This window comes from Mucor mucedo, assembly GCF_025094135.1.
Source record: "Mucor mucedo strain NRRL 3635 chromosome Unknown EV154scaffold_14, whole genome shotgun sequence".
NCBI lineage: Eukaryota > Fungi > Mucoromycota > Mucoromycetes > Mucorales > Mucoraceae > Mucor > Mucor mucedo.
In genome coordinates, this window is record NW_026252298.1 from 185,333 (window position 1) to 209,783 (window position 24,451).

The following is a 24,451-nucleotide window of genomic DNA, read 5'->3' on the forward strand; positions in this document are numbered from 1 at the left end:
TTCTATCCATACGACATTATACACTGTAAAAAATTGTGTGTCAACATTTTTTTATTGGCAATACACTAATATTCATGCATATAAAGTTACACATGAATACCATAAATATTCTGTGCCTGCATTTCCAAAATAAATAAAAGGGGGTATAAGTTGTGTGTTTGTACATTAGGTCATCCTAGCACCCATCATGGCTATCAGATCCTCTGATTAAAAAAAAAATGTTAAAAAAAAAATGCTAACTAATCAAAAAAGTATTTCTTAATTTACCTAGCGGCAAATCACTTGATAAAATATCATCTTCGCCGTCCATTGAAAATAAATCATCCATTGGCATATTGTAAATATCATTTAAATAGTCTTGATCGTTTCTCTGTAAAAAGACTTGATCGACCACATGCTGTACAGCGGTTGCTGGGATGGGGAAATGTTCCCGGTACAAGTCACGTTGAATATACATTTGTTTCCTCAAAGTCATAAACTGAATCAGACTCTGGCCAAGGTCAAACATGGTTTCGACCTTTTTGTCTGTGCGCTCATATTTATGGTTGGGACACAAAAACCAATATCGTTTATAGAAGCTGGGAGGTGCGAACCATGCATCTGGGTTGCCTACCTCTCCTCCTAGAAACACGGCGCTTTCTGCTAAGTAAGCAAATAGTTCATTGGCGTCATAAAAATCTTGGTACAATATCATAAGATCACGTAAGGCTGCTCCTGGAACCACATCAATACGTGTGTCGTGACGGATACTAGATTGTAGCTCAGCTAAAATACAACTTAAGGTGTGAGAATCTTTGGATTGTTTTAAAAAAAACAAATAAAACTTACTCGGAGTAAATAAGGCCCGTGTACCATGGGCTAGGTTTCTTATAGATCTCATTTGACGGATTGCATCGATAGGTGTCATAGGCGGTAATAGTTTTTTATTGGGACTCACGGTAAATGGAATACTGGATTCTGTTGTTATACGTGGCTGGCCAGTTTTAGGGTCAAGGACCTGATCAATGTCTGTGACACCGCAATTCGATAAATGGTTCTCACCCACCAAATCTGTATTTAAAAGTTGCTGCAGAAATGAATTTTCTAAATGGTTTGCTAACTGGGGTGCTATGGTAGCCAAGTGCTGGTTCATGTCAAAGTCATCATCCTCTGAAGACAGCGATGACGATTCCGGGCTACTCAAGACAGATGAAGGTGGTGATGTTGCTGATAATGATGATACCAATGTGTCTTCTTCTGTCAATCCGACAATATTCATCTTTTTATCCAAGAAAAACTCCAATTGTTGGGGAACATGTTTTGTCTTTGAAAAAGTTAATTCATCCGCGCCAATGGCATCTGTTACGCCTGTATCCCAAAATTTGGGAATATGCACCTTGTTGGCTATACAGGCCATCTTGAGCGTTAGTACATATCCTTTCAAATAGTTGGTTTCATATTGTAGTTCATCTATTCTACGTTGTAGTCGTTCACTCTCTCTGATAGCCATATCTCGCGCATGCATGCATCTTTTGACGGATGTTTCAGCGTCTCGCATCTCACGACGCTTCCGTTCCCGAAAAGCGCGTTGGGCAGCTCTGTTCTGTGCCTTTCTCTGCGCGGCAGAAGGTGGATTAGGTTTTCGGCCAGGTTTCTTGCGAATACGGATAGGTTGACCGTGTTCATCTGTCTGACCTAATTCCATTTCAGGGTCAAAGTGTTCAAAAGCAATATTACTAGCCATTTTATTTTTACTGGATTTCAATTAAATAAAAAAGAAGGGGAAAAGGAAGAAAACAAAAAAAAGCGCTGATATAAATACTTTCTATTTTACCGCTTATATTTTGGGGGGTGGGTAAAAAAAAAAAAAATTGGCTATGATTGACATTTTGCACATGTGTCGATCGCATTTTAAAAAAGAGGTATTGAGAAAGGAATTTTCACATGCAAATATCAAAAAAAAACATTCTCTCGTATATGTAGTAGTTGTATGCCGGCTCTACGGTGAAAATAAGAGCTACGAGATGCCTGTTAGCATAGATTGAGTTGATGCTTTTAAAAAAAGTCCAATACTATTTTACTTGGTCTTTATTTCACTAGAAATAATATCTACTACTTGCGCTTGTCTCCTTGTAACGTCATGTTCCTCTGTATAAAGTTGATCAAGTGCGTATGTACAATTGCGGTAATAAATAAAATGACATTATTTGGAATCTTACCAAAAAGGAATCTTTGTGTTCATTGTTACTTATTCTCTCACGCACCTACAGTTGTAGCTGATAATTGGTACCCTTCTGAAAAAACAGCTGTTCCTAGTGTATACCCTGAAAGGATTTCAGTGGTGTTCTTAGATGCCAATTTTAGACTCCTATGCATAAAAAGCTTTCAGCCATCACATAATAAATGCTAGGATGCATTTGCAACCATCCTTCAGTAAGTCAAACGCAACAACTCACAATGTAAGTATAATAGATACACAGGTAATATGTAAGCTCAATAATAGTATTGCCCCAAAAATTTCCTAAACAATGTGATTATATTAAATATAATTATTTATTTTTTTAGCGTACCTTAAAGCGTCGTCAGTGTGTAAAAAAAAGCCATGGTTTTCTAAAACATAAAGGGCATTTGCGACTAGTTTCAGTGACGATTTATTTCAGTTTAAAACTTTATATGTGTGAACATCAAAGAAGTTCTTAGCAAAAAGCATCAAGATTCTTCATTAAGCATCATTCCCTTTACTTGAAACATAAAAATTCTCTTTTATACGTTTTGTTGGACTCATAAACCTACAACGGATTGATTATTTTATTCAAATATCGTTTTTGTATGAACTACAAGCTTAGGGGTTTTACCTTCATAAGTTTTGCACTAGAGACATGCTTAGCAAATTTGACTGCAGAAATCCATCTGTGTCCTCACTATCGTTCATTGTTTTGCACAGATTTCACAGTGAAAAACATTGATTTTAAGTAAATACCAAGCATGCATTTTTTGTAACTGCTTCTTTAGACTGGGTGGCGCAATGACAATCATTACTTGTCAAATACGCTTTAAGCATGTTATCTTAGAGATAGTACCATGACTAGATGTAATACCCGAATGATGTGTATTATCGGCAGTGATAAATTGCAACGGAGCAGCGACAATAACAGCCTCAATATCAGAAAAAACATCTCATTGAGGGGGGGGGGGTTTCCCCCGCAGCAGACTAACCATTTAGACGAACCTGTTCGTCTCAAGACATGAGGAGCTTATCCGGCAATTATTCATAGCCTGTTCTACCTTATATTTACGCTGCATCCGCGCTTAGCTAAAGCATGAATCATCCAATTGGATTGAAGAAATAAGGTCAATAGTGTTTACTGACTTTTACTTTTCTTTGTAAAAGATAATGTTTTTTTTAAAAAAAAAAAACTTCTTTTATATAACACAAAGGGACTGGTTTACGTTAGGATAAGGCAATGTATTGTTTACTTAATCACTAATTAACTTTTTGATGAATAAAAGGAATAGTTCACTGCGTAATAGATAAGCACGCATCATCTTTATAAGTGGCGTCTATCAATTGTTTTAAAGAAAAAGAAACAAGCATCGCGTGGTGTAAACTCCTCATACGTGGGGTCATGTGTTTTAAGATTATGGCAAAAGTTTTAATCTCACGGAAAGAGTTAAAACGTTTAGGCTTGCTTTTCACATGTTCTTTATTCCAACAGTTCTTTTTATTTATTTTTATTATATAACCCGCATCTTCCGTGCCTTAAAATAACGGAATTCCTGCAGTTTCTTCAACAGTTTATTCTATCATTGCCTCTGCAACCAGTAGTATAATGTAGGCACGCATTTATTTATTATAGCGGTAGATTTAAAGCTACAGTTGCTTGTCTGTTTTTTTTTCGGAGTTTCCCCACCTTTTATGTGACAGGATGAAAAAATAACCTTAAAAAAAAGAAGGGGGGAATGCATCTATTAATTTGTGTCATAAGTTAAGCGCATTTAAGGTAGTATCTTTCTTTACCACCATTTTTTTTTTAGGCATATGTCATATTATTTGGTGTAAGAATACTAGAAGATAAAAAATATGCTTACTTTGTAGAAGATATATTCAAATATGACAACAAGTTTTTTTTTAAACAATGGGCCAAAAGCTATGGTTGAAACAAACCATAATGTAACATCTTAATAGAATGATTAATTCACTTCGAATACGTTAGTGACATATCCAACTACGTACTGAATAATAATAGTGTCCTTGACTTTTGACCTCTGTTGATATATATTTCACGACAATGAAGGCTCAAGCCAAAGGCGGCTAGAGTAATAACCTATGGACCCGCATTCTTTTTTTTGTCAAAACTGACGTAGATAATATTAAATGAATTTCCACAAATCTCGTCAAATATGCAAATAGCTAACACATATTTCTTATTCTTAACATTCCCAGACAAAAATTAAGCCAATTTTTTTTTTCTTAGTTTCTTGAATATTTCAGCCAATTGGTATGACCTCAGGATCCTAGGTACGTTGTAGGTAATACCCCACTGAAAGAAAAAAAAAAAAATTGAACTTCAATTCTAGTTACACAATAAAATAAGGTTCTATTAGCTGTATTTATGCAACAGAGGTATTCATTGTTAATGTGAGCACGCATATCGCCTATGTCAGGAATTAAAGGCCAATGAAGAATGATTAACCGAGTAAACTTCAAGGGATCCACGCTGTTTAAATGGTAGATATATAAAGAAAACTCACCTGGTTTCCATGGTAACTGTCTTATTTATGGGTAACCATTCAGTCGATTAAAAACATGTGAAGATTTTTTGTTTGACATGAGTTATATAAGGCGTCATTGAGATCAGTTAACTTTTGGGGGTAACAAATTTTATTTAAAGGGATGAGCCGAGGAACAATTAAGTCGGTTAAATTAGACGTTTGGTTCATCCGTGAATTGCATAATTACTAAAAATAGGGCCTCCTGTATAAGCAGTATTTCTTTTTTACCCCGCAAAAAAAGGAAAAACTGACTCCGGAGATGAAGCAGATTGTGTCACGTTTATCTGTGGAACCGTATTTGAACTCCCAAAAGAAAAACGTTTTTTTAACAGAAAGGTTAAAATGAGGGATGATTGTATGTGATAAATATAGTTAATGTGAGTAGAGTGTTTGAGACTAAAAATATAGAGATATGTTAGGGAGGGCTAAATATTTATCAAATGCTCTCTTCAGCTAATAAGACCTGTTTCAAAGGATGTTTGTTTAAATGTGATAGGCTGACATAAGAAGGCTAAGATAATTTTAATTCGTGAAACAAAAAAAGAAGGGCAAGCGATCTGATCGGTTCAGAAAGGTCTATCTCAACCGCTGTTCCAAACGGAATTCGAAACCAAAGAAAAGAAAGAGGTGTATGGGAAAAAAATCACAAATAAAATGATAATGTCAAAAACGAGAATTTACCCCATTGATTGGCAGGTCACTTTTGTATGCTTAATTATTTCACGTGTAATTCCGTTTTACACAAATCCCGTGTGCTCCCTCTTTTTTTTATTTTTCACACCTTTTTCTTTTTCTTCTTTCTTTACAAGACCCACCCTTGTAAAGCCCTTATAAAAATGAACACTTTTGGTGGACCTAATATGGACGAGTACTTAAACAGAGACGAAACAGATGGCCATGGTCAGACATGGTCTAATTCCGACTTTCCTTCTTTTTTACATGGACGTCAATACAACCCAAATGAAGGCAACTTTAACGCAAATTCACTGGGTGCCATCTATGTAAGTAATATACCACTTTTATCCCACCCACCACCTCAGCAACCACAGCAACCAGCCCAACAATTTGACGAACATGGTCACCCTATCAAAATCCGAAAGAAACCAGGCAGAAAGCCTAATCCTGCTTCACCAGCATTACGTAAAGCCCAAAATAGAGCAGCCCAACGTGCCTTTCGAGAACGTAAAGAAAGACACCTGAAAGACCTGGAGGGGACCATTCGACAATTAAGAGAGCAAAGAAACAGCGCGATTAAAGAACTAAATCAAACCAAGAGTAAAATGGACTCATTTCGTGCTGAGAATTGGTATTTAAAGGGAGTGGTACTTACCTTACAATTTGTGTGTTTGCATCATAATATTCATATCCCCACCCATTCACCTTATTTAACCGAGGAAGCATTAAGTGATATGGCAAAGACAACACCTCATGCGATTGAAGCCTATGTCAATGCGTACACCAGAAATAATATCAACTTGAAACCTACCATGGCTGCGCATTTTGCCAACGCGCCAGAAGATGATAAGGATTTGCCTGTTCAACAGGATGAAGAGGAAGAAGAAGAAGAGGAAAAGAATGGCGAAGAAGATGATGAGATGCAAATGGACGAACCTGATGGATTATCGCCCGAGACTCCCTATGTTAAAATAGAGGACGGAGAAGATGAAGAAGATGAAAGCATGGCACAATGGGTTAAACAGCATAACGAAAACAAGAAGCGAAAAAAACAAGAAGAAGAAGAGAATAAAGGAGCAGGCGAGAAAGAAGAAGAAAATAAGCCAGATTCGTCCAGTATTAGTGCAATCCAGAGAATCAGACTTCAATTAAGAGTCCAATCTACTATTTCCAATGTAGGCAAATCCGCTGTTCGACTCCAACCCACTATTTTACAGTTGGCTATACCTCATGATCCTCGTATTGATCTTATCCCAACACCTCATATGCGTGACAGAATGATTATCTTCCGAGATCAAATGGATTACGATCGTTGCTTTGCTATGTTGTTAAACGGTGCTTTGTATCATGGTGGTGATCCTACCATGAGTGCCAGTTGGGAACTACCTGCTGAATTCTTTACAGAGTTCTGGTATCTTGCCATCAATTATGATGTCAACCGCACAAACACCTGGAGAAGATTAAAGGGTTTGCCAGAGATTAGAGGAGGTCCCAACTTGGAGGATGAATGGGATGAATCCAGTGTATTTGACCAACATCAACATCACCAACAAGAACATCAACATCATCATCATCATAATGATGGAACAACGGGTTCTACGAGCAGTGAGACTGTATGGACAGATGATGTATTTGCCCAAATGACGGCCGGTATGCCCACATTACAACCTCTCGATTCACATCATTTGACAAGTGGATTTGATTTTGGTTCTCCCAATGCAGAATATCAACTGCATCAACCGTTAGAGTCAAGCACACATCCATTATTCGAACAATTAATGGGGTCTCCACCTTCATCACGACATAATCGCTCTCCAAGCATAGGTAAGCCTACTATTGTTTCACTGAAGAGAGAGTTATTTATTGATTTTCTTTAAATTTAGGCGCCATGATGGATCTTATGAACTCACTTTCTACTGATATGGCATAACAATATGAAGCCAAAAAACTATGAAATATGTATTCCCTCCCTTTTTTTTATGCCCCCCTTTTTTTTTACTGTAAATTATAAAAACTATTTGACAATACATGTCATCTTTTTCCTTACGACCGCACAAACAAAAAAAAATATAGATCTTTTTCATGATGAGTCATGACACCTATATTAGTATTTAAGTGACAGATAAACTACGTCTTCACTGATTTTATTTTCTTGTATTTTAAGCACTATCTAAATAAAGCCATACTTGCTATAGAGCCACGCCGATCCCACCTCCAATTTGTTTGAAAAACAAGTTACTCGTTAGAAATAACCAGTTTTTTTTTCGTGATGGGAAAAGACACTGTGTAACTATCACCTGTTATTTATATATGCATGTGATAAAGTGCAAACTGATTATAAACAATGAACAAGTAAAAGTCCCAACATAACAAAGGCTTTCATCAATGACCACCGATAACGCTCCCATGAACACGTAAATGCATGAGTAACCGATGTTTAAAAAAAAAAGATTCAATCACACAACTGCGAAACACTATAAATATCTTACCATGCCAACTACGATGATGATGATAGGAAGACTGGTGCTAACCCATAATGCTTGCAGTTGATTTCACATTCCTGCTGGTTACTTGCGCTTAAAAATACGCATAATCCGTTTATTAAGAGTAAGCTTATGACCTGATATCTACATTCTAAATGTCTGCTATGTCAACACGTACATAAGCCGCGTCACAATAATAAAAAAGGAGAGAGATCACACGGGAAACCCCGATAATCGGGATATGAGGAGGGGAGAAGGAGGAGGAAGCACAGACCAACGTTAGATCAAAGTTTCCAATAGGGGATCCTACATGATAACTGACGTAATTATTCCGCCCCTTCCTCTCTGGCAGGGGTTTTTAGTTAATTTTTTTTTTCCCATGACGAGGATGATTTGATTGGATGTTTAAATGCTAAGAAATTCATCATAAACAGGTACGGGGTTCTTAAAAACAAGGCAAACAAAGAAGCAAACTGATAGAAAGGAAAGAGCAGGTATCAACTAGACTCTTTATTCCGCAGCAGATGGGGACCCATAGTGTATCTGAGATCAAAAAGAAGAATATATAAATAAACGTGCGGTTCAAGCAAAATAGACAACAAAAGGAACCAATCAAGTTAATTTCCCACAAAGAGAATACATTTTTTTTTATTTGTGTGTGTACAGAGGGGTGATTTGGTGTGTATATATGTGTGTGTGTGTGTGTGTTTTTTTTAATATAAAGGTGTGAGTATGTAGCAAGGGGATATTATAGACAGGATGATGTTTTTTTGTTGTTGATGTATTTATTACCAGAGATTACCGTATTCTCCCTCACACTCAAAGTAATCTGGTGGGTTCTGTAACAAAAAAGGGTCTAAGCATCTTATTTTAAGCAAATATGTTGCATACTTACGGTATATGATTCCCATTCAAGCAACTGGCTATAGTCTTTAACTGTACCCGCTTCAAATAAGTCGACCAAGTCTTGAATAGAAGAATCTTCAGTCCCCGTGCTGCATATAGAGTCTGTAGAGGGTACTGAACGTAAACTTTCTTCGTAACGCATGCGAGCAACAAACTCGTCATTGTAGTGTTGCAATTGAGCGTGCAAATCAGCATACGCTTCTTGCCGCAACTTTTTCAAGTGGTCTTCCTCCTTCTTCTGTGTTAGTCTCTTCTCCACTCGCTTGGTCTTACAGGATTTCAACTGAGCATATCGAGACTATTTTTTTCAATCTTTTTTAGCATGAATAATAATAAAAACACGAAAAATAAAATACCTTTTTTTGACTACTTGACAAGCACTTTGTCAATTTCCTGCTACATGGTTTAGAGGGTGATAAATGCTTGGGAAGAAACGAAATTCGATGACAGGACTTATTATTGTTATATAATTTCATGCTTATAATAAAGAGACGGGTATAAAAAAGAGAGAAAGAGAGACCCTCTTTATGTTTGACCACTTTTTATAGGGTGAGTGGGGACCCAATAAAATAGTGACTGTATTAAAAATTAGGCAATTCCACATTTTTCTTTCTTTTTTTTTTTTTCAGCATGTTGGATGTCTCTAAATTAGAAAAAGGCTTGAAGGAAGCATTGGATATAGATTTTGTGGAAGGCGATGTAGAATTGCTGGTATTTGTAGCTTACAGAGGAACAAAGCAGTTAGACTAACAAGTCAATAAAAAGGTTCTGTTGGACTTTGTTATCTTTATGGAAAGACTAGCAGAAGAAGCAGAAAAGGAAATGGTAAAGTCAAACAGACGAAAGACCTTCTCTCAAAGACCCAGACAAGAGACAACAGATTCTGTTGTAGTTAGAAAAATTCACGTTGATAACTGTGTAGAGGTACACCATATTATAAGTCGTCTTTTGAAAGCATATCCCACTAATCCTCTCTTTGAAAAATAAGCGTGTATTACGTGAATTCCGTGGTTAGGGAAACGATACCCGCATAATTGACACAATTAACTGTGATTCAACTATGCATACACAATAAAACACAATTTTCTTTTGTTTAAAAACAAATGTTAATTTATCAGCCTTTTTCTTTTATTTTTCTTATTGTGGAGAATCGTTAGACTTTACCAAGATCCCAAGCTCTAACAGGTTTAGGTACGGGTCCAACAGTGGCTTCATCTGAGGAAGAAGAGGAAGAGGAGCTATAATGCTTCTTCTTTTTCTTACTACTACTACTACTACTACTCTTCTTCTTCTTCTTCTTTTTGCTTTCATTGTGCTTCTTATGCTTACGTTTAGACTGATTTTCTGTAGCGAATACGTATTCCTCTTTATCCGAGTCAACATCCATGGAAGGGTCATAACCCTCTGAAAAGTATTTATCCATCGACGACACATTGATACGAACTTTACCACGTCCTTTATACTGCACATCTTGTTTAACGGGTGAAGTTGTACGCTTGAGACTTTCTGGGTCTATTCTATCTGCTGTCACCTCTTCTTTACTGCTACTCGAACTATGTCTACTCTTTTTATCTTGACTGTGGTCACGACTGTTACCCCTATCGTCTCTATGGCTCCGTTTTCTTTCCTCCTTGTGGTTGCTATGACTACTGCTACTACTACTACTCCTCCTCCTATGGCTCGACCGACGATCTTTGTCATCTTCGTGTCTATGACGACGCCTTGACTCGCGATGTTTTTTCTCTTTGGTAAGTAATCGTTCTCGTTCTAATCTTTCCTCTCTTAATTTTGCAACATTGTCTTCATTGGCTTTAATCACTGCTTGGTTATGACTGTCAGTTGCCTTTACCATGTTTAACAGGAATCGAGTATTCGGCTTTGGCTTTGGTTTGTTGGGTCTATGTATGCATAAACATGTTAAAAAGGAAAAGGGAGTGTGTTGTAGTCCCTTTGGGGGTTAATTACTTTACAATCCACTGGGTTTGTATGCTTGAACACCCACTTGGTTATACTTTTTACGTTTTTCTTCAGCTTCTTTTAATATTAAATCGGCCACGAATTTATCTACATCTTGGTCAGAGACACTTTTGGCACTGGAGCCAGCTGCCGCTCGAATAAGATTGGCAACCACATTGTTTACAGCATTATCCATTTTTATCTATTCTATTTAAAAACAATGAAACAAAAGAGGGAAAAAATAAATTCTTTTCTTGTGACCGCAAAGAAATATATTCGCCTGCCCTCGCCCAATTAGGGTAATCGTACAGCATATTTAAATGAAAAAAATAACTTTTTTCTTTTGTTGTTGTTGTTATTGTTCACATATATATATATAAATAAATGAAGTCTGTAAGAGTGTCCCATTATCTCTATACAGCTTCACTGTTCTTGTTAATATTTCTTACCGCCGTGTGTGTGGCTATTTCAGCTGCCGATGTCATCATTCAAGCATTGACCGATAAAACCAACACTGGGAAATTTGACTTTCGTAACTTGGTTGTTGTCGGTGGTAGTTATGTTATCTTGGTACGTAAACCACACACACAATAAAAACTAAAAATATTAACACTTACATTTCCATAGGCGCTGGCTGCATTACTCTTCTCATGTAGTCGCATGTTGACTGTTCGCCATTCGTTGCAAGACATTCCCAAACTATATATTCCTATCAAAAAAGAAGATTTACCTAAGGTAAAAAAAAAAAAAAAAAAATACAAGCAAATAAATTAAACATTGTGTGAAATAGAAAGTCTTTTTTAAGATTCGGGAAGGTTTTGAACAAGCGAAACAAACATTGAAAATGGCAGAACCTAGGCCAGAAGACATTCAGGCTGTGGGCTGGGCAAAGCCAGGTAAAGACGAGATCAATAGATTAATATGATCATATCACTGATTTCCTACTGATTTTTTAGGCACTCCTTTATTTGAAGGACTCGATTTCAAACAAGCGATTGCTCGAACACCTGCTATTGTTGGTAACAAACTACGCTTTCTAATGTTAGATGATGGGACATTAACCCCTTTATTTAGAAAATGTGGCTATGAGTATTAATGTGGAATATGCCCGTCCATTGTATGTTCCCGTACGTCAATATATGGAATTTTTAATACAACAGGGATTAATTGATAAACAATTGGGTTCGTTTTATTTAGAAGGTTATGAAACTGCCAGATTCAGTAACGAGCCCTTAAGCCAACTTCAATACATGGATATCATGAAGCATCTAGCCGCCATCTTAAAGCATATGGGCTACAATCTCAAAAATCCTAATCATCAGACACACTTGTCCGCTTCCGAAAGTATCACTAGTCCGGGTCACAGGAGTCACAACCATTCCTCTGTAAGACCTTCTTCTTCCTCTCGGAACATCAAACACCGACTCTCTTCAGGTCACCCGATAGAGCCTGATACCCTTTCAACTCACACGTGGAATTCACGTTCCACATAGTATTGCACTTTATGCACTTATATCAAAAGAAGAAGAAAAAAAAAGCCCCTCACTAGGCTTGTTTACACATCTTGCTCGTCGCCCGAACAAGTGGTACGAAAGTCACCCTTGGTGTTCAAGCCTGTTAGATTGACTCTCCATTTTGGCCCCATTGGCCAATGCTCGCCTTCCATCATATCGAGTTTTGGCTAGCTCAAGAGATCTGGTGCGGGGGCAATTACCCAGTTTCTATGTATCTATTAATATCTACCAACATCTACCTTCATAATAAAGCATATGGTCCTAGAGAACTATGCACCACTTCATTATCTATCTCTTACTACATTCAATAAAAGTGTTTTTATTTATTATTATTTAGCAACCAAGCTGTAGTAGTTACAAGTTTTGTTACTCTTACTGATTCACGACCCTTCCCGCAAGTGTGAGCTACTTTTTTACATGTTATTTTTGATTCAAAAAAGGTACGAATAATCGCATCGTTCAAGTCACAAATAATGTCCCAGTATCATTCCTTCATTGTAAAGCATAAATGAAAGAGAAAATAAATGCTGCCATTCATTACTGCCCTCCGCCTTTTACACTGTAGAATGTAGCCATTGGAGCTCGAAAGGCTAAACTACATTTTACATTCAGAACTCTCAATTTCTGTACCGACACTCTAAATCGTTACCCTTCCTCAGGAAGCGAAATAAACCCTCTTTTTTATTTTTGGCTAATTTTCTTTGCGCACTTTTTATTTAGCTGGAAAATAAACCAACATATTGACTTTACTTGTATACGCGGATAACATTCTTAATCCAGCCACCTCTACTGATACTTTTATAACTATCATGGACATCCGTATTATTACTAGACCTGACAATAACAACGTCCCTTCTCTAATTACTATACCTACCAATAATAGTTTCAATCAGGACATGACTGCCAAAAGCACCACCAGCAAAAACACGACCCCTAATAACACCACCTCATATTTAATCGTATTATTCAACCATATTGCTGATTATTAGGACACACTGTTTTTTAATAAATCAACTATATTCACACTCTTTTGATATACCAAGTCAAATGTTGCTGTTCGTACGAGAGACGTCTATGTGGGCTATGTTTTATTTGTGCCAGATTTTTAAAAAAAAAATCAGGGAGATGAAAAGTGATATAAGCTTATAAGACACCACTTTTTTAAGAAGTATAATTAATTCTAGCGTATAAGAACTAAGTCAACAATCCGCAGTCTGAACCTTCTACTTGTAGATTCAAAAGGTTGATTGATTTATAAAGTCACTTTCTTACATAGGATTGAGATATCCAGGAGTAATAGATACATTCCTGAAATACCACGTCATTTATTAAGCGTCTGATTGAGAGAAAATGACTTACTCCTTTACCTAACCGCTTAATATTTAATTACCCAATTACCTGTGTTGAATAAAAAAGTGTAATTAGATATCTTGGGATGCTATATTTAATCGTGCTCACCTTTGATTATCTTTTACTTTTGTACTGCCCAATTTCTTCCTCATGAAAGGGGTTTTTTAATGGGGTAAAAAGGTTTCTACTGATGCCGGGGTTGGTGCCAATACAACATTTATCTATCTAAGGGAGAAGACGGTCTAGAATTTGGTTTCTATTGCACACAGTGTCTTACACTGATACAGGTATGATAAGTTTAAATACGTTTTATGCAGTCTATTCCCAAAAAGCCAGTCTTACAGTTACTTTTATCAGTTTATAGCATTATATCATGATGTTTTGCTCATTGAAACTGTTCCCCCATTGTCCAGTGGGTGTTATCTCTGATCAATTAGTACGTGATACGACGTTTTTTTATCGTATTTGTATTTGTTCAGTTGACGGTTTTTCTTCGTTTTACGAGTAAGGCTATTTAACGTCACTTTCACAGCCCTTTCGCCTTCCGTTCTCGACGGAAAGTTAAAGTATTCGTAAAAATCAATCAAGTCGAAGCTGTTCTGGTTTTCTATTATATATTGTCTACAGGTCAATATCTTGTTCTCAATGCATTTAGGCATTTTTGAGGTTATAGACAACAAAAGGAAAATATAACAACAAAGTAAAACAGCAATACGTAAAAGGAAAATGATATAACAAAGTAAAAATAATTCAGAATCAAAAAGATCTAGAACTAAAAGCAAATACAAATAAGAACTTCCCCATATTTTACTACGCTTGTCCAAGTTAAGTTAAATGGGAACAGAACAAATGGATATAGATTGCTAAAATCATTTTTGGAACAAAAACCGTCTGGACGGTCTTGATGTGAAGGCCTTATAAGTCAATCATATTCATCACTTTCCCCCTTTTAATGAAAAGAAAAAATAAATTGTAAAATTTTGTATCGTTTACTATGTGAAGTTCTGAAAAAAGGATATGAATTAGTGAAATATGTCGATGCATCATAAAATACCCTTCCAAACTTTTTTTTGACGTATGTGTAGACTTTGCCCCAAAGGCACCCTGTCCTAGGCCATGACTACATACACTTTGGCTGTCCCTAAGAAAAGCGTTTAACTAACAAGTATTTATGGAACTTTATTCTCTCTACTCGCTTCATTTGGTTCATCAATTAGCTAACAACCCCAACCCTTCTCACTGATCATTTCGACAAGGAAAATTTGGCCAAAAGGCTCGCTACAATTCGTGTGTCGGATAGACTTTGCGATTTCAAGTCACTGTTCGCGTCTGTAACAGTTTTGTAGGACCTGCTATGTATACTTTTCTACTCATGTTCTTGTGACTCTTTAGGTATGGTTTGCTTAATTCGGGCTATATAAACTCATCGAGAGCCACTGCTATAGTCGAATTTAGCCATTTTCTTACAGTGGGTGCTTAGATCGTGGATGCAAATCTTTGTTTTAAGGTTGAAAGTGGTTGGCTACGCACATTGGGTAATAGGAGTTTCGGGGTCCCCTACCCCACCAATTCAGGTTTTTGTCCTGTAGGGGATGAATCCAAGAGACTTTCTTTTAGTGAGCAAAACTTTATTAATTGAACTATGGTGGTCAATGCTGTATTAAATTAGCGCATACACGTTTTGTTTATATTTATTTATGAATACAGCCAAAAAGTGCTGTAGTTTTCAGCTTTATTACATAATCGTCTATTTCATAATCAATACTGAGAAATTACTCTAAGATAACTTTTTCGAGGCATTAGATTATCTCTTGCTTGGTGCCTGAAACTCATTTAGAGCTTTAGCCTATTAAATCTCAGGTAGAGGACTTCGTAAAAAAAAAACTGCATGTGAAAACATATTCAAGCAGCGGGGCTTTTTTTAAATAGTTTTAAAAAAGGTGTAGTCAGCTTTTTTTCTTTACAGAACATCACTCCTCCCCCCGCCATGTTTACACAATTTCGTACTGAAGGCTTCAATGGCTACTCGGTAAGGATAACATATAGGTGCCCTGACAGACAACTAACCTCCCCAGTAGACTAAATGGAGTCCTTTTTTCGAAAATAAATTGGCAGTAGCCAGTGCATCTAATTTTGGTTTGGTGGGAAACGGTCGATTATTTGTTATGGCATCCACAGGAGACGGCATGGCAGTTGAGAGAGCGTAAGTTGAAGGGGGCTAGGCATACGTTGAAAATACCTATTGAAGAAAGCCCTTTAGTTATGACACCCAGGATGGTTTGTATGATGTCGCATGGAGTGAAGTCAATGAGAATCAACTAGTTGTCTCTAGTGGCGACGGTTCGATTAAAATGTGGGATACAACACTTGCTGTAAGTTATGTGAATATGAGATGATATATAAGAGGAAACTGATGCTATTTACCGCATATAAAGGACTTTCCTATACAAAATTGGCATGAACACCAACGCGAGGTTTTCTCGGTGGATTGGAATTTAGTGACCAAAAATGTATTTTCCAGTGGTTCCTGGGACCACACCGTCAAGATTGTGAGTGGGATTACAAAGAAAATCTAGAGAGAAAGAGAGAGAGAGAGTTACTGACACAAATGAGTAGTGGAACCCTCAATCACCGAGATCGTTGCAAACATACACCGAACACACACATTGCGTGTATAGTACAGCATGGTCACCTTATAATCCTACCTGTCTGGCTTCTGCTTCTGGTGACCAGACAGTCAAGATTTGGGATACAAACAGTCCCCGATCTGCACAGACGATCCGAGCACACAACAATGAGATTTTGTCGTTAGATTGGAACAAGTATCAGGAGAACATGTTGGTGACAGGTTCAGTGGACAAGACGATCAAGGTATGGGATTTACGTCGTTCAGATAGAGAGGTGGTGTGTATTCCAGGTCATGAATTTGCTGTTCGACGTGTCAAATGGTCTCCACATCGACCTAATATTTTGGCCAGTGCATCGTATGATATGAGCGTGCGATTTTGGGATACGGCCGCTCCTCTGGGACAACACTTGATTCATGTACATGACGCACATACAGAATTCGTGCTTGGTTTAGATTTCAATCTTTATGTAGAAGGACAGGTTGCTACTTGTGCTTGGGATGAAAAGGTGAATGTGTTTATTCCCCCTCCTCTTTTAAGGCGTTAAAATATAAATGCATATAAAATAATAGTTTCGATCCAGCAAATATTATCTTTATTTATTTTTTTCCTTCATTACATGCGAGGCTTTTGTGCGGTATAAATTATCCAGTCAATGGAGCAACTCTGTTCGTCAATTTCATCGAGGGCCGCTCTGACTACTTTATCATATTCTTTTTCAGTAATCCTTAATTCAGTGATCCACCATGTCTTCATTGACTTAAATAATGCGTTGACAACCTGTTTATACAAGAAGCCCTTTTCTTTTTCGGCTAGGTTATATAAGTTACTCTATGTATATATATATATTTGAAAGCGTACAAACACTACCTACCTAAGCTAGCGGGCCATTCACCAATCGGGATGGATACAGTCTTTTGGCAGACATCTTGAAACCCAGCCGTCAGTAAAAAGCGCTTTAAACGGTTGGCTTCTTTCGGATCCACACCCACCGACGCCGACGTAATTCTGTACCACTCATTGACCAAAGCCAAGACGGGTCCTGGATTTTTGACATTGAAATCTGGAAAGAAAAAAAAATGTTAGAAAGGCATGCAGAAAATGCTCAAATTAAAAAAAAAAAATACGTGCTGTATTCAACGAGTTCAATGTATCCGCCTGGTTTGACAATCCGAAAGAGTTCAGCTACATGCAACGGCCAGCGTTCATGAGGCATCATGTAACTGGTATCTCGTTGAAATATCAGATCCATACAATTATCAGGTAAAGACATGTGTTTGGTGATATCGCCGTCTTTATAAACAATGTTGGGAGCTGTGTTGACCTGAATCTTTTTGGCGTCAAAGGCGTCGAACCCCATAACTTGTGCATGAGGAAATGTGTATGCCATGTCTAATGTCCAAAAGCCTGCTCCACATGCTGCGTTTAGTATTGTCACGGGCTTATCGGAAGGAATTGGTACATGGATATTTCCATTTAAAATATGCTTTAATACATAATGCTGATATAAAGTTGTGAGTTTTTATTTCGTTGTGTCAGAGCATACTTTTTTTTTTTATGTACCTGTCTTAGTTGTCTAGGAAACAACAGGTGAGTTTATTAATGTATTGAAATAGAGTCTAACTTTACCTGTCGTATTCCTTTTCGTCGTTTAAATGATGTGTCCAGAAGGGTTTTGATGGTTGTGTGGTATCTTCGTGTCTCGATTCATAGATATTATCCTTTTGTGAAGAGCCTACAGATGTACGAGGTGTAGAAAGAGCATCATCCTCTTCTTCATCATATAGGGAGTAGGTGGAACCTGTATTGACACTCTTACGCCAACAAGACGATCGAGGGATGGATATTACGGCGGAAAGAGTAGATATAGGCGAAATATGATCTGAAAGCACAGCTTGATGTCTGACAGGATTCACATGGCCCGTGTCCTTCTTTTTACGTCGAAGAAGCTTTGACTTACTACTGGTTATACCCATTGATAATCAAAGAACAACAAACAAAAAGAGAGAAAAAAAAGAGAAATCATCACTTTATAAGGTTACATCGTGTGACCAGACCGTCACAGAAAATCAAAAAAAACGAAATGCATTGGACTGTGTGTAACAATTATAGTGTGGACATAATTTTTTTAATGGAGATGTAGAAGAAAAGTTTATATATAAATTACAAAAGATGAGGTTTAAAGGGGGGGAAAATAGAGAGAGCAAAGGAAAAAAGAGTTATTTATGGGGCAATCAAGACACGAACAGTGTTGGTATTACCAAGACCACCCTTCCAACCTTGAACGATGACAACGGGATCATTGGACTTGATAAGACCAGACTTCTTACCTTGTTGAATACCCCACTTGATACGAGATTCAACATCTTCGTCCCACTTGGTAATAACATCACCAGAGTAGACAAAGGGGAAGACACCACGGTGAAGATGAGATTGACGAGCAGTTTGTTCTTCACGGGTGACAAGGATAATAGGTTGGGCAGGTCTGTACTTACTGGCAAGACGAGCAGAGTGACCAGATTTGGATAAAACAATAATGGCACCAGCGTTTTGTTCGGCAGCAGCAGAGACAGCAGCACAAGCAACAGTCTCAGTAGTATCAGTGGGCCAGGGAGTTAAACCACGGAGTTGGTTGAAGAGAGGAGCATAACAGATGACGGAGTCAGCAAGTTCACAAGTGGCAGTCATGGTTTGAACAGCTTCAATAGGATAAGAACCCTTAGCAGTCTCACCAGAGAGCATGACAAGATCAGCACCATCAAGAACAGCGTTAGCAACATCAGAGACTTCAGCACGAGTAGGACGAGGGTTGAAAGTCATGGATTCAAGCATTTGAGTGGCACATGCAACGGGCTTACCAACTAAGTTACACTTGGCAATCATCATCTTTTGAGCAACAAAGACACGTTCACAAGGAATCTCAATACCCATATCACCACGAGCAATCATGACACCATCAGTTTCGGCAAGAATCTCATCAAAGTTGATAATACCTTGATGGTTTTCAATCTTGGAAATGATCTTGATGTTCTTACCCTTATCACCGAGAACACGACGAATATCTTTAACATCTTGACCACGACGGATGAAAGAGGCGAAGATCATATCAACACCGTTCTCAACACCAAAACGAAGATCGTTCTTATCCTTTTCGGATAAAGCGGGAAGATCAACAGCAGTCTTGGGAAGGTTGACACCCTTCTTTGAACAAAGCTTACCATTGTTTTCGGCTTGAACACGGACAAAGTCCTCTCCCTTGGAGATGACCTTGAAGGAAAGGACACCATCATCCACGAAAATGTTCTTACCAACCTCAATAACCTTGGGCAAGTTCTTATAATCGACATACATGTTCTCTCCATCACAGGCGTTCTCGTACTTTTCATCAGTGGTAAAGTTCATTTCGTGACCCTTAGAGATAGCAACTTCAGTATCGTTAGCCATCATACCGGTACGGATCTCGGGACCCTTGGTATCAAGAGCAATAGCAATGACTTTATCGGGACGACCTTTTTTTTTGAGGTTAGTTTAAACATTCTCCAGTGTTTGTTTGTATTCAAATCTTACCGGAAGCGGCAGCACGAGCGTTGTCAAGGACAGACTTGTGGTAACCATAGTCACCATGAGAAAAGTTCATACGGACAATGTTCATACCAGCATCAATTAATTCAGTGAGCTTCTCGACACTGTTGGTCTTGGGACCAATGGTACAGATGACAGAGGTCTTACGGGCAGCAGTAGGTTGAACATCAACATCCATGTTGGCGACCCATTGCATAGGGAATTGAATAGGAGTATGAGATTGCTTGTTATCGGTAAACATTTTATATGAAAAAAAAAAAGTATAATAAAACAAGAAGAAGAAGAAGAATAAAAAAAAAACTTGCTTGATAAAATACTAAAAAAAAAATTAAAAAAAAAAGTCCCGCAAGACATCTTATCTTTCCACAGGGGTTTTACATCATTTATTTCAATCTCCCAAGGCGCGTTTCCAAAGGTTAATTACAGGTGTCTCTTTCTCTTTTTGTGTATCCATCAATTTGTAATGTTGATTGTACCACCGATGGGAAAATTATGGTAAAAATGGGTAAATTTCTCGCGTTGTTGAAAATCTTCGACATGCCATATTTTTAGTTATTGTTTGTTTCTCTTTCCTTGTCTCACCTTTAACTTGAAAGAGATACTCTTTACTTAAAAACAGAATTTACCACTCTATCTACATCCCAAACTATGCAAGAAATTTTTGTAAAATATCGAATTCAAAACTCCGTAAGCAAAAGTATGTAGAGATTTAATCCGATAAACAATTTTTTGAACAATCGGATAAAGAAATAAGTCCCCGGCTGCTTAAATAACTTATGCAAATCAAGATTACATCATTTGATAAGGCTATTTTTTAAATTACACCAAAATAACCTTAATCAGTCAGATCACTCCTTTTTGTGTGCACCCTTTTATTTTTTTTTGTTTTTGTTATTTTTTTTTCACACCATGACGCGTTATTCAAAAAAGATGTTGTGATACCTTAAATGATCGCGTACTTTTTTATTTTTGATAGTACAATCAAACCTACAGAATTTGGCGTTTTCGAAAATAATTGGCTGAAGTGATTGTTATCATATTTAGGTCTGAGAATTTTTCTAATCAAAATTTAACGTGACGGGTTTTCAAGATTTAAAGTCGTGAGATGCTCTCTAGCTTACTTTTTCTTTGTCAGTAGAAAAAAAGAAATGGATTCCTAACGACGCCCAATGGTGTCTTGATAAAGGAGTTTCTCTAACGTTTAAAGAATATATTGCACACTGGGACTGTCTTGATAGAAATCAGGCACAGCAACGATTTGGGCGACTGCTACAATTCCAAGACTGATCTTCATAACAAAGTATAAAAAACATGGACATCAAGTGCAGACTATATACGCTTTTGGCAAAATTGAGCAGACTCTATCACTCTTCTCAAAACTGGCTTGGGCTCTACCGAGTTGATTAATGAAGTGACTGATAAACAAATTGAATCTCTGTAATCTTATGCCATCAAAACTAGATCTCAGACAGCCGCCAGTCTGCCGTCTAATTTATCCAGCTCTAGTAATGATGAGGATCCTTCAAGCTCTAGTGATCCTACTCCTGGCCCTCCCACTGTCTCTACTACCTCTTGTGGTCTAATTGAACCGATAAGCCTCACAAACTTAAAACTTCACGGAATACATCATCATTTGACCAATATCAGGAAAAACTTTATTAACGAAGAACAGATAAATAATGAATCATATTTCTTGAAAGATGCCAACGTCAGTCGTCTATTCAACAGATACCAAAATGCCGTTGGACAGATGCAATACCTGATGAAAATGGCAACTCCCGACCTGATTCCGTAATCAGTGAAGAAAAAAACAATTGGCCTTTGGAAGTAGTTTAGGGTTTGGTGAAGCCAAAATCCTGCAAGGCTCCTGGAGTAAGATTTTATGTCTAGACACTCTTCGTTTGGCTATGTTTACTACAAATGCGATCGATGTCCACAAACTTGACGGGTGCCCTCACTTTCCAAATACATGGTAAATTATCTGAAAAGAAAAAGAACAAATAGCTTAACACGTCATAATACTTCTAGGATTCAATGCGACATTCTATCTTAATCAAGTAGCTGCAAAGGGTATATACACGTTTAAGGAAATCGCGCACGTCCGCTTCCCCCAGTCGTTAGAAGACTTGCCATCATTCTTTACCCTTATCAATATCCAAAAGTGACTCATGGTCAATCATATTTTTTGGGATACTTGTAAAAAATCTCAACACCCCGATATTATCCATTCAAGATACAAAGAAACCCAAATGGTTTTGGATGCCATTATCGATTCAAGTCAAGATAGTACCCGGCAATGGGTTTTTACGATTTGGACATTGATTAGCCATATATTAATTATTTCAACTTTTCAACATGTTTTATATGCATCTCATCTATTGACCATCCCAAGCAGGTCGATGTACAGGTTTAATTTCTGACGCGATATCAAATAGCTTTTCATTAACATTCCCCAATTCAACATATGAGTTAGCGACGCTAGCTCATGCACATGAGATTCGATCGGGAGGTATTTGTGCTCTTCAATAATGCTGCTAACGGCATTTTGGTATTTGTTGGATAGACGACTGACGATGACATCTTTCAAGAAATATGATTCATTGTTTATCTGTTCTTCGTTGATAAAGTTTTTCCTGATATTGGTCAAATGATGATGTATTCCGTGAAGTTTTAAGTCGGTGAGGCTTATCGATTCATTTGGGCCACAAGAGGTAGTAGAAACAGTGGGAGAGCCAGGAATGGCAGTAGGAGTAGGGTCAGTAGAGCTGGAAGGATCCTCATCATTACTAGAGCTGGATAATTCAGACGGCAGACTGGCGGCTGTCTGAGATCTAGTCTTGATGGCATAAGATTACAGAGATTCAATTCGTTTATCAGTCACTTCATTAATCAACTCGGTAGAGCCCAAGCCAGTTTTGAGAAGAGTGATAGAGTCTGCTCAATTTTGCGAAAAGCGTATATAGTCTGCACTTGATGTCCATGTTTTTTATATTTTGTTATGAAGATCACTCTTGGAATTGTAGCAGTCGCCCAAATCGATGCTGTTCCTGATCTCTATCAAGACAGTCCCAGTGTGCAATATATTCTTTAAACGTTAAAGAAACTCCTTTAGCAAGACACCATTGGGCGTCGTTAGGAATCAATTTCTTGTTTTTTTCTTGTAAAGTCTTGCTCTTCTTTTTAGGAGGCATTTATATTGATAAAGAAAAAATAAAAAATTGACTAGAAAAATTCTAAGTCCTAAATATGATAACATGCAATATAATTTATTCAATAAGGGTCTTTACCACTTCAGCCCGTTGTTCATTTTTTCGAAAACGCCAAATTCTATAGGTTTGACTGTATGAGCGACTGAGAGTAGATCAAGAAAAACCAAAAGAAGGAAAAAAAAAAAGCTGTCCGGACCGTGCTATGAAATTACCCGGACTATTTTGTGCGATGTTTGAGATCGGACCGCACGCACGCACGCCCGCCCACCCGCTCCCCCAATTTTTTTTTGTAGTGTAGAAACAGGAGGAGGCTGCAGATTCGTGATAACGATCCCCCTCTTTCATCATACATACAATGGTTGCATCCAAGTCTGGAATCGCTGTTGGTCTCAACAAGGGCCACATCACCACTCGTCGTGAACTCAAGGTTAAGCCCTCTAACAAGATTGGTGTATGTATACATATTTTTTTTTTTTACAGTGGATACGATGGATGTTTTTTTTTTGCGAGGGAGAGTTTATATGGAATACATGCTTATTCAACAAACAACAACATAATCAACAAAAGTCACTCATCAGTAAACCGAACATTTACCCCCAATCAATACCTATACCACCTTGCAAAAAGAAAAAAAAACCATTGAATCCACTCCATTTTATAAAACATTTTTCCTCTCTTGAAAATTGACTAATTTTAATTATGCAAAATTAGGTTGCTTCTCAACGTAACGTCTTCGTTAAGAACATCATTCGTGAAGTTGCCGGTTTCGCTCCTTATGAACGTCGTCTTATGGAATTGATCAAGAACTCCAAGGATAAGCGTGCCAGAAAGCTCTGTAAGGCCAAGGTAAGCTTTCTATATTAAAATAAAAGTGTGTATTCTGTCTGGATATAAGTGCTGATCCCATTTTAATTATTAGCTCGGTTCTTTCCTTCGTGCCAAGAAGAAGATTGAGGAACTCCAATCCGCCATCGCTTCTTCTCGTCGTGTTTAAATTTCTTCTTTTTATTTAACAATGCAATAAAAAAAGACTAAAGTACATTTCGGCTGTTCTTTTAAAACATTTATAAAAAAAGCCTTGTTCAGGGAGTGTAAAGAGAGAGGGTATGCTGGATTAAAGATTAGGAACGGTCTTGATCCCTTTCGTGTAAAAGAGTGTTTGAGTGCTACATTTGTGGTTGTCGAGTAATGCCATGTTCACTTCCAGAGAAGTAATTATTATACTTGTTAATAGTAATAAAATAACGAGATACAAAGTTCTTTTAAGGACTGTTGTTCCTTGGATCAAGAGAAAGTCAATTTCTTTATATGATATTTTAAGCTTTTGATTACAGGGCGATCTATCTAGAAGATAAACATAAATCGGGCTTGCGCATTAACCTCCAATGGAATTCGTC

General features: G+C 37.5%; 10 protein-coding genes across 10 annotated transcripts; 5 read left to right on the forward strand and 5 right to left on the reverse strand.

Annotated features, from left to right (window-relative positions):
* Positions 1-36: 36 nt before the first annotated feature.
* On the reverse strand, positions 37-1,734 carry EV154DRAFT_497186 (uncharacterized protein; the record flags this gene model as incomplete). Its single annotated transcript, XM_051600238.1, has 3 exons — positions 829-1,734; positions 268-765; positions 37-203 (listed from the first exon to the last, which is right to left on the reverse strand). Coding segments are annotated over exons 1-3 (1,426 nt in total), but the record flags the coding sequence as incomplete, so codon positions are not given.
* A 3,798-nt stretch (positions 1,735-5,532) lies between these two features.
* Positions 5,533-7,595, forward strand: EV154DRAFT_548723 (uncharacterized protein). The gene is made up of 2 exons (XM_051604823.1): positions 5,533-7,251; positions 7,311-7,595. Exons 1-2 carry the CDS (start codon positions 5,589-5,591, stop codon positions 7,355-7,357), a joined length of 1,710 nt encoding a protein of 569 aa, XP_051461257.1. The 5' UTR covers positions 5,533-5,588; the 3' UTR covers positions 7,358-7,595.
* Positions 7,596-9,181: 1,586 nt separating this feature from the next.
* EV154DRAFT_58988 (uncharacterized protein) lies at positions 9,182-10,999 on the reverse strand. Its single transcript, XM_051606858.1, has 3 exons — positions 10,787-10,999; positions 10,105-10,714; positions 9,182-9,315 (listed from the first exon to the last, which is right to left on the reverse strand). Exons 1-3 carry the CDS (start codon positions 10,966-10,968, stop codon positions 9,295-9,297), a joined length of 813 nt encoding a protein of 270 aa, XP_051461258.1. The 5' UTR covers positions 10,969-10,999; the 3' UTR covers positions 9,182-9,294.
* A 157-nt stretch (positions 11,000-11,156) lies between these two features.
* On the forward strand, positions 11,157-12,265 carry EV154DRAFT_559923 (uncharacterized protein; the record flags this gene model as incomplete). Its single annotated transcript, XM_051605581.1, has 5 exons — positions 11,157-11,342; positions 11,400-11,507; positions 11,563-11,668; positions 11,729-11,791; positions 11,847-12,265. The coding sequence occupies 5 exons, from the start codon at positions 11,157-11,159 to the stop codon at positions 12,263-12,265; spliced, it is 882 nt and encodes a 293-aa protein (XP_051461259.1).
* A 3,536-nt stretch (positions 12,266-15,801) lies between these two features.
* EV154DRAFT_536405 (WD40-repeat-containing domain protein) lies at positions 15,802-16,810 on the forward strand (the record flags this gene model as incomplete). Its single annotated transcript, XM_051604133.1, has 4 exons — positions 15,802-15,839; positions 15,897-16,008; positions 16,072-16,185; positions 16,253-16,810. 4 exons carry the CDS (start codon positions 15,802-15,804, stop codon positions 16,808-16,810), a joined length of 822 nt encoding a protein of 273 aa, XP_051461260.1.
* Positions 16,811-16,878: 68 nt separating this feature from the next.
* On the reverse strand, positions 16,879-18,239 carry EV154DRAFT_536406 (S-adenosyl-L-methionine-dependent methyltransferase; the record flags this gene model as incomplete). The annotated part of the gene is made up of 6 exons (XM_051604134.1): positions 16,879-17,075; positions 17,138-17,326; positions 17,395-17,764; positions 17,827-17,839; positions 17,893-18,037; positions 18,224-18,239. 6 exons carry the CDS (start codon positions 18,237-18,239, stop codon positions 16,879-16,881), a joined length of 930 nt encoding a protein of 309 aa, XP_051461261.1.
* A 38-nt stretch (positions 18,240-18,277) lies between these two features.
* EV154DRAFT_542233 (pyruvate kinase) lies at positions 18,278-20,192 on the reverse strand. The gene is made up of 2 exons (XM_051604508.1): positions 19,831-20,192; positions 18,278-19,772 (listed from the first exon to the last, which is right to left on the reverse strand). The coding sequence occupies exons 1-2, from the start codon at positions 20,084-20,086 to the stop codon at positions 18,487-18,489; spliced, it is 1,542 nt and encodes a 513-aa protein (XP_051461262.1). The 5' UTR covers positions 20,087-20,192; the 3' UTR covers positions 18,278-18,486.
* Positions 20,193-20,493: 301 nt separating this feature from the next.
* EV154DRAFT_477954 (uncharacterized protein) lies at positions 20,494-21,640 on the forward strand (the record flags this gene model as incomplete). The annotated part of the gene is made up of 3 exons (XM_051598146.1): positions 20,494-20,532; positions 21,084-21,145; positions 21,307-21,640. 3 exons carry the CDS (start codon positions 20,494-20,496, stop codon positions 21,638-21,640), a joined length of 435 nt encoding a protein of 144 aa, XP_051461263.1.
* A 360-nt stretch (positions 21,641-22,000) lies between these two features.
* EV154DRAFT_599672 (uncharacterized protein) lies at positions 22,001-23,036 on the reverse strand (the record flags this gene model as incomplete). Its single annotated transcript, XM_051607125.1, has 2 exons — positions 22,001-22,676; positions 22,855-23,036. The coding sequence occupies 2 exons, from the start codon at positions 23,034-23,036 to the stop codon at positions 22,217-22,219; spliced, it is 642 nt and encodes a 213-aa protein (XP_051461264.1). The 3' UTR covers positions 22,001-22,216.
* Positions 23,037-23,355: 319 nt separating this feature from the next.
* Positions 23,356-24,052, forward strand: EV154DRAFT_497215 (50S ribosomal protein L36e). Its single transcript, XM_051600239.1, has 3 exons — positions 23,356-23,505; positions 23,766-23,900; positions 23,974-24,052. Exons 1-3 carry the CDS (start codon positions 23,410-23,412, stop codon positions 24,046-24,048), a joined length of 306 nt encoding a protein of 101 aa, XP_051461265.1. The 5' UTR covers positions 23,356-23,409; the 3' UTR covers positions 24,049-24,052.
* Positions 24,053-24,451: the final 399 nt, after the last annotated feature.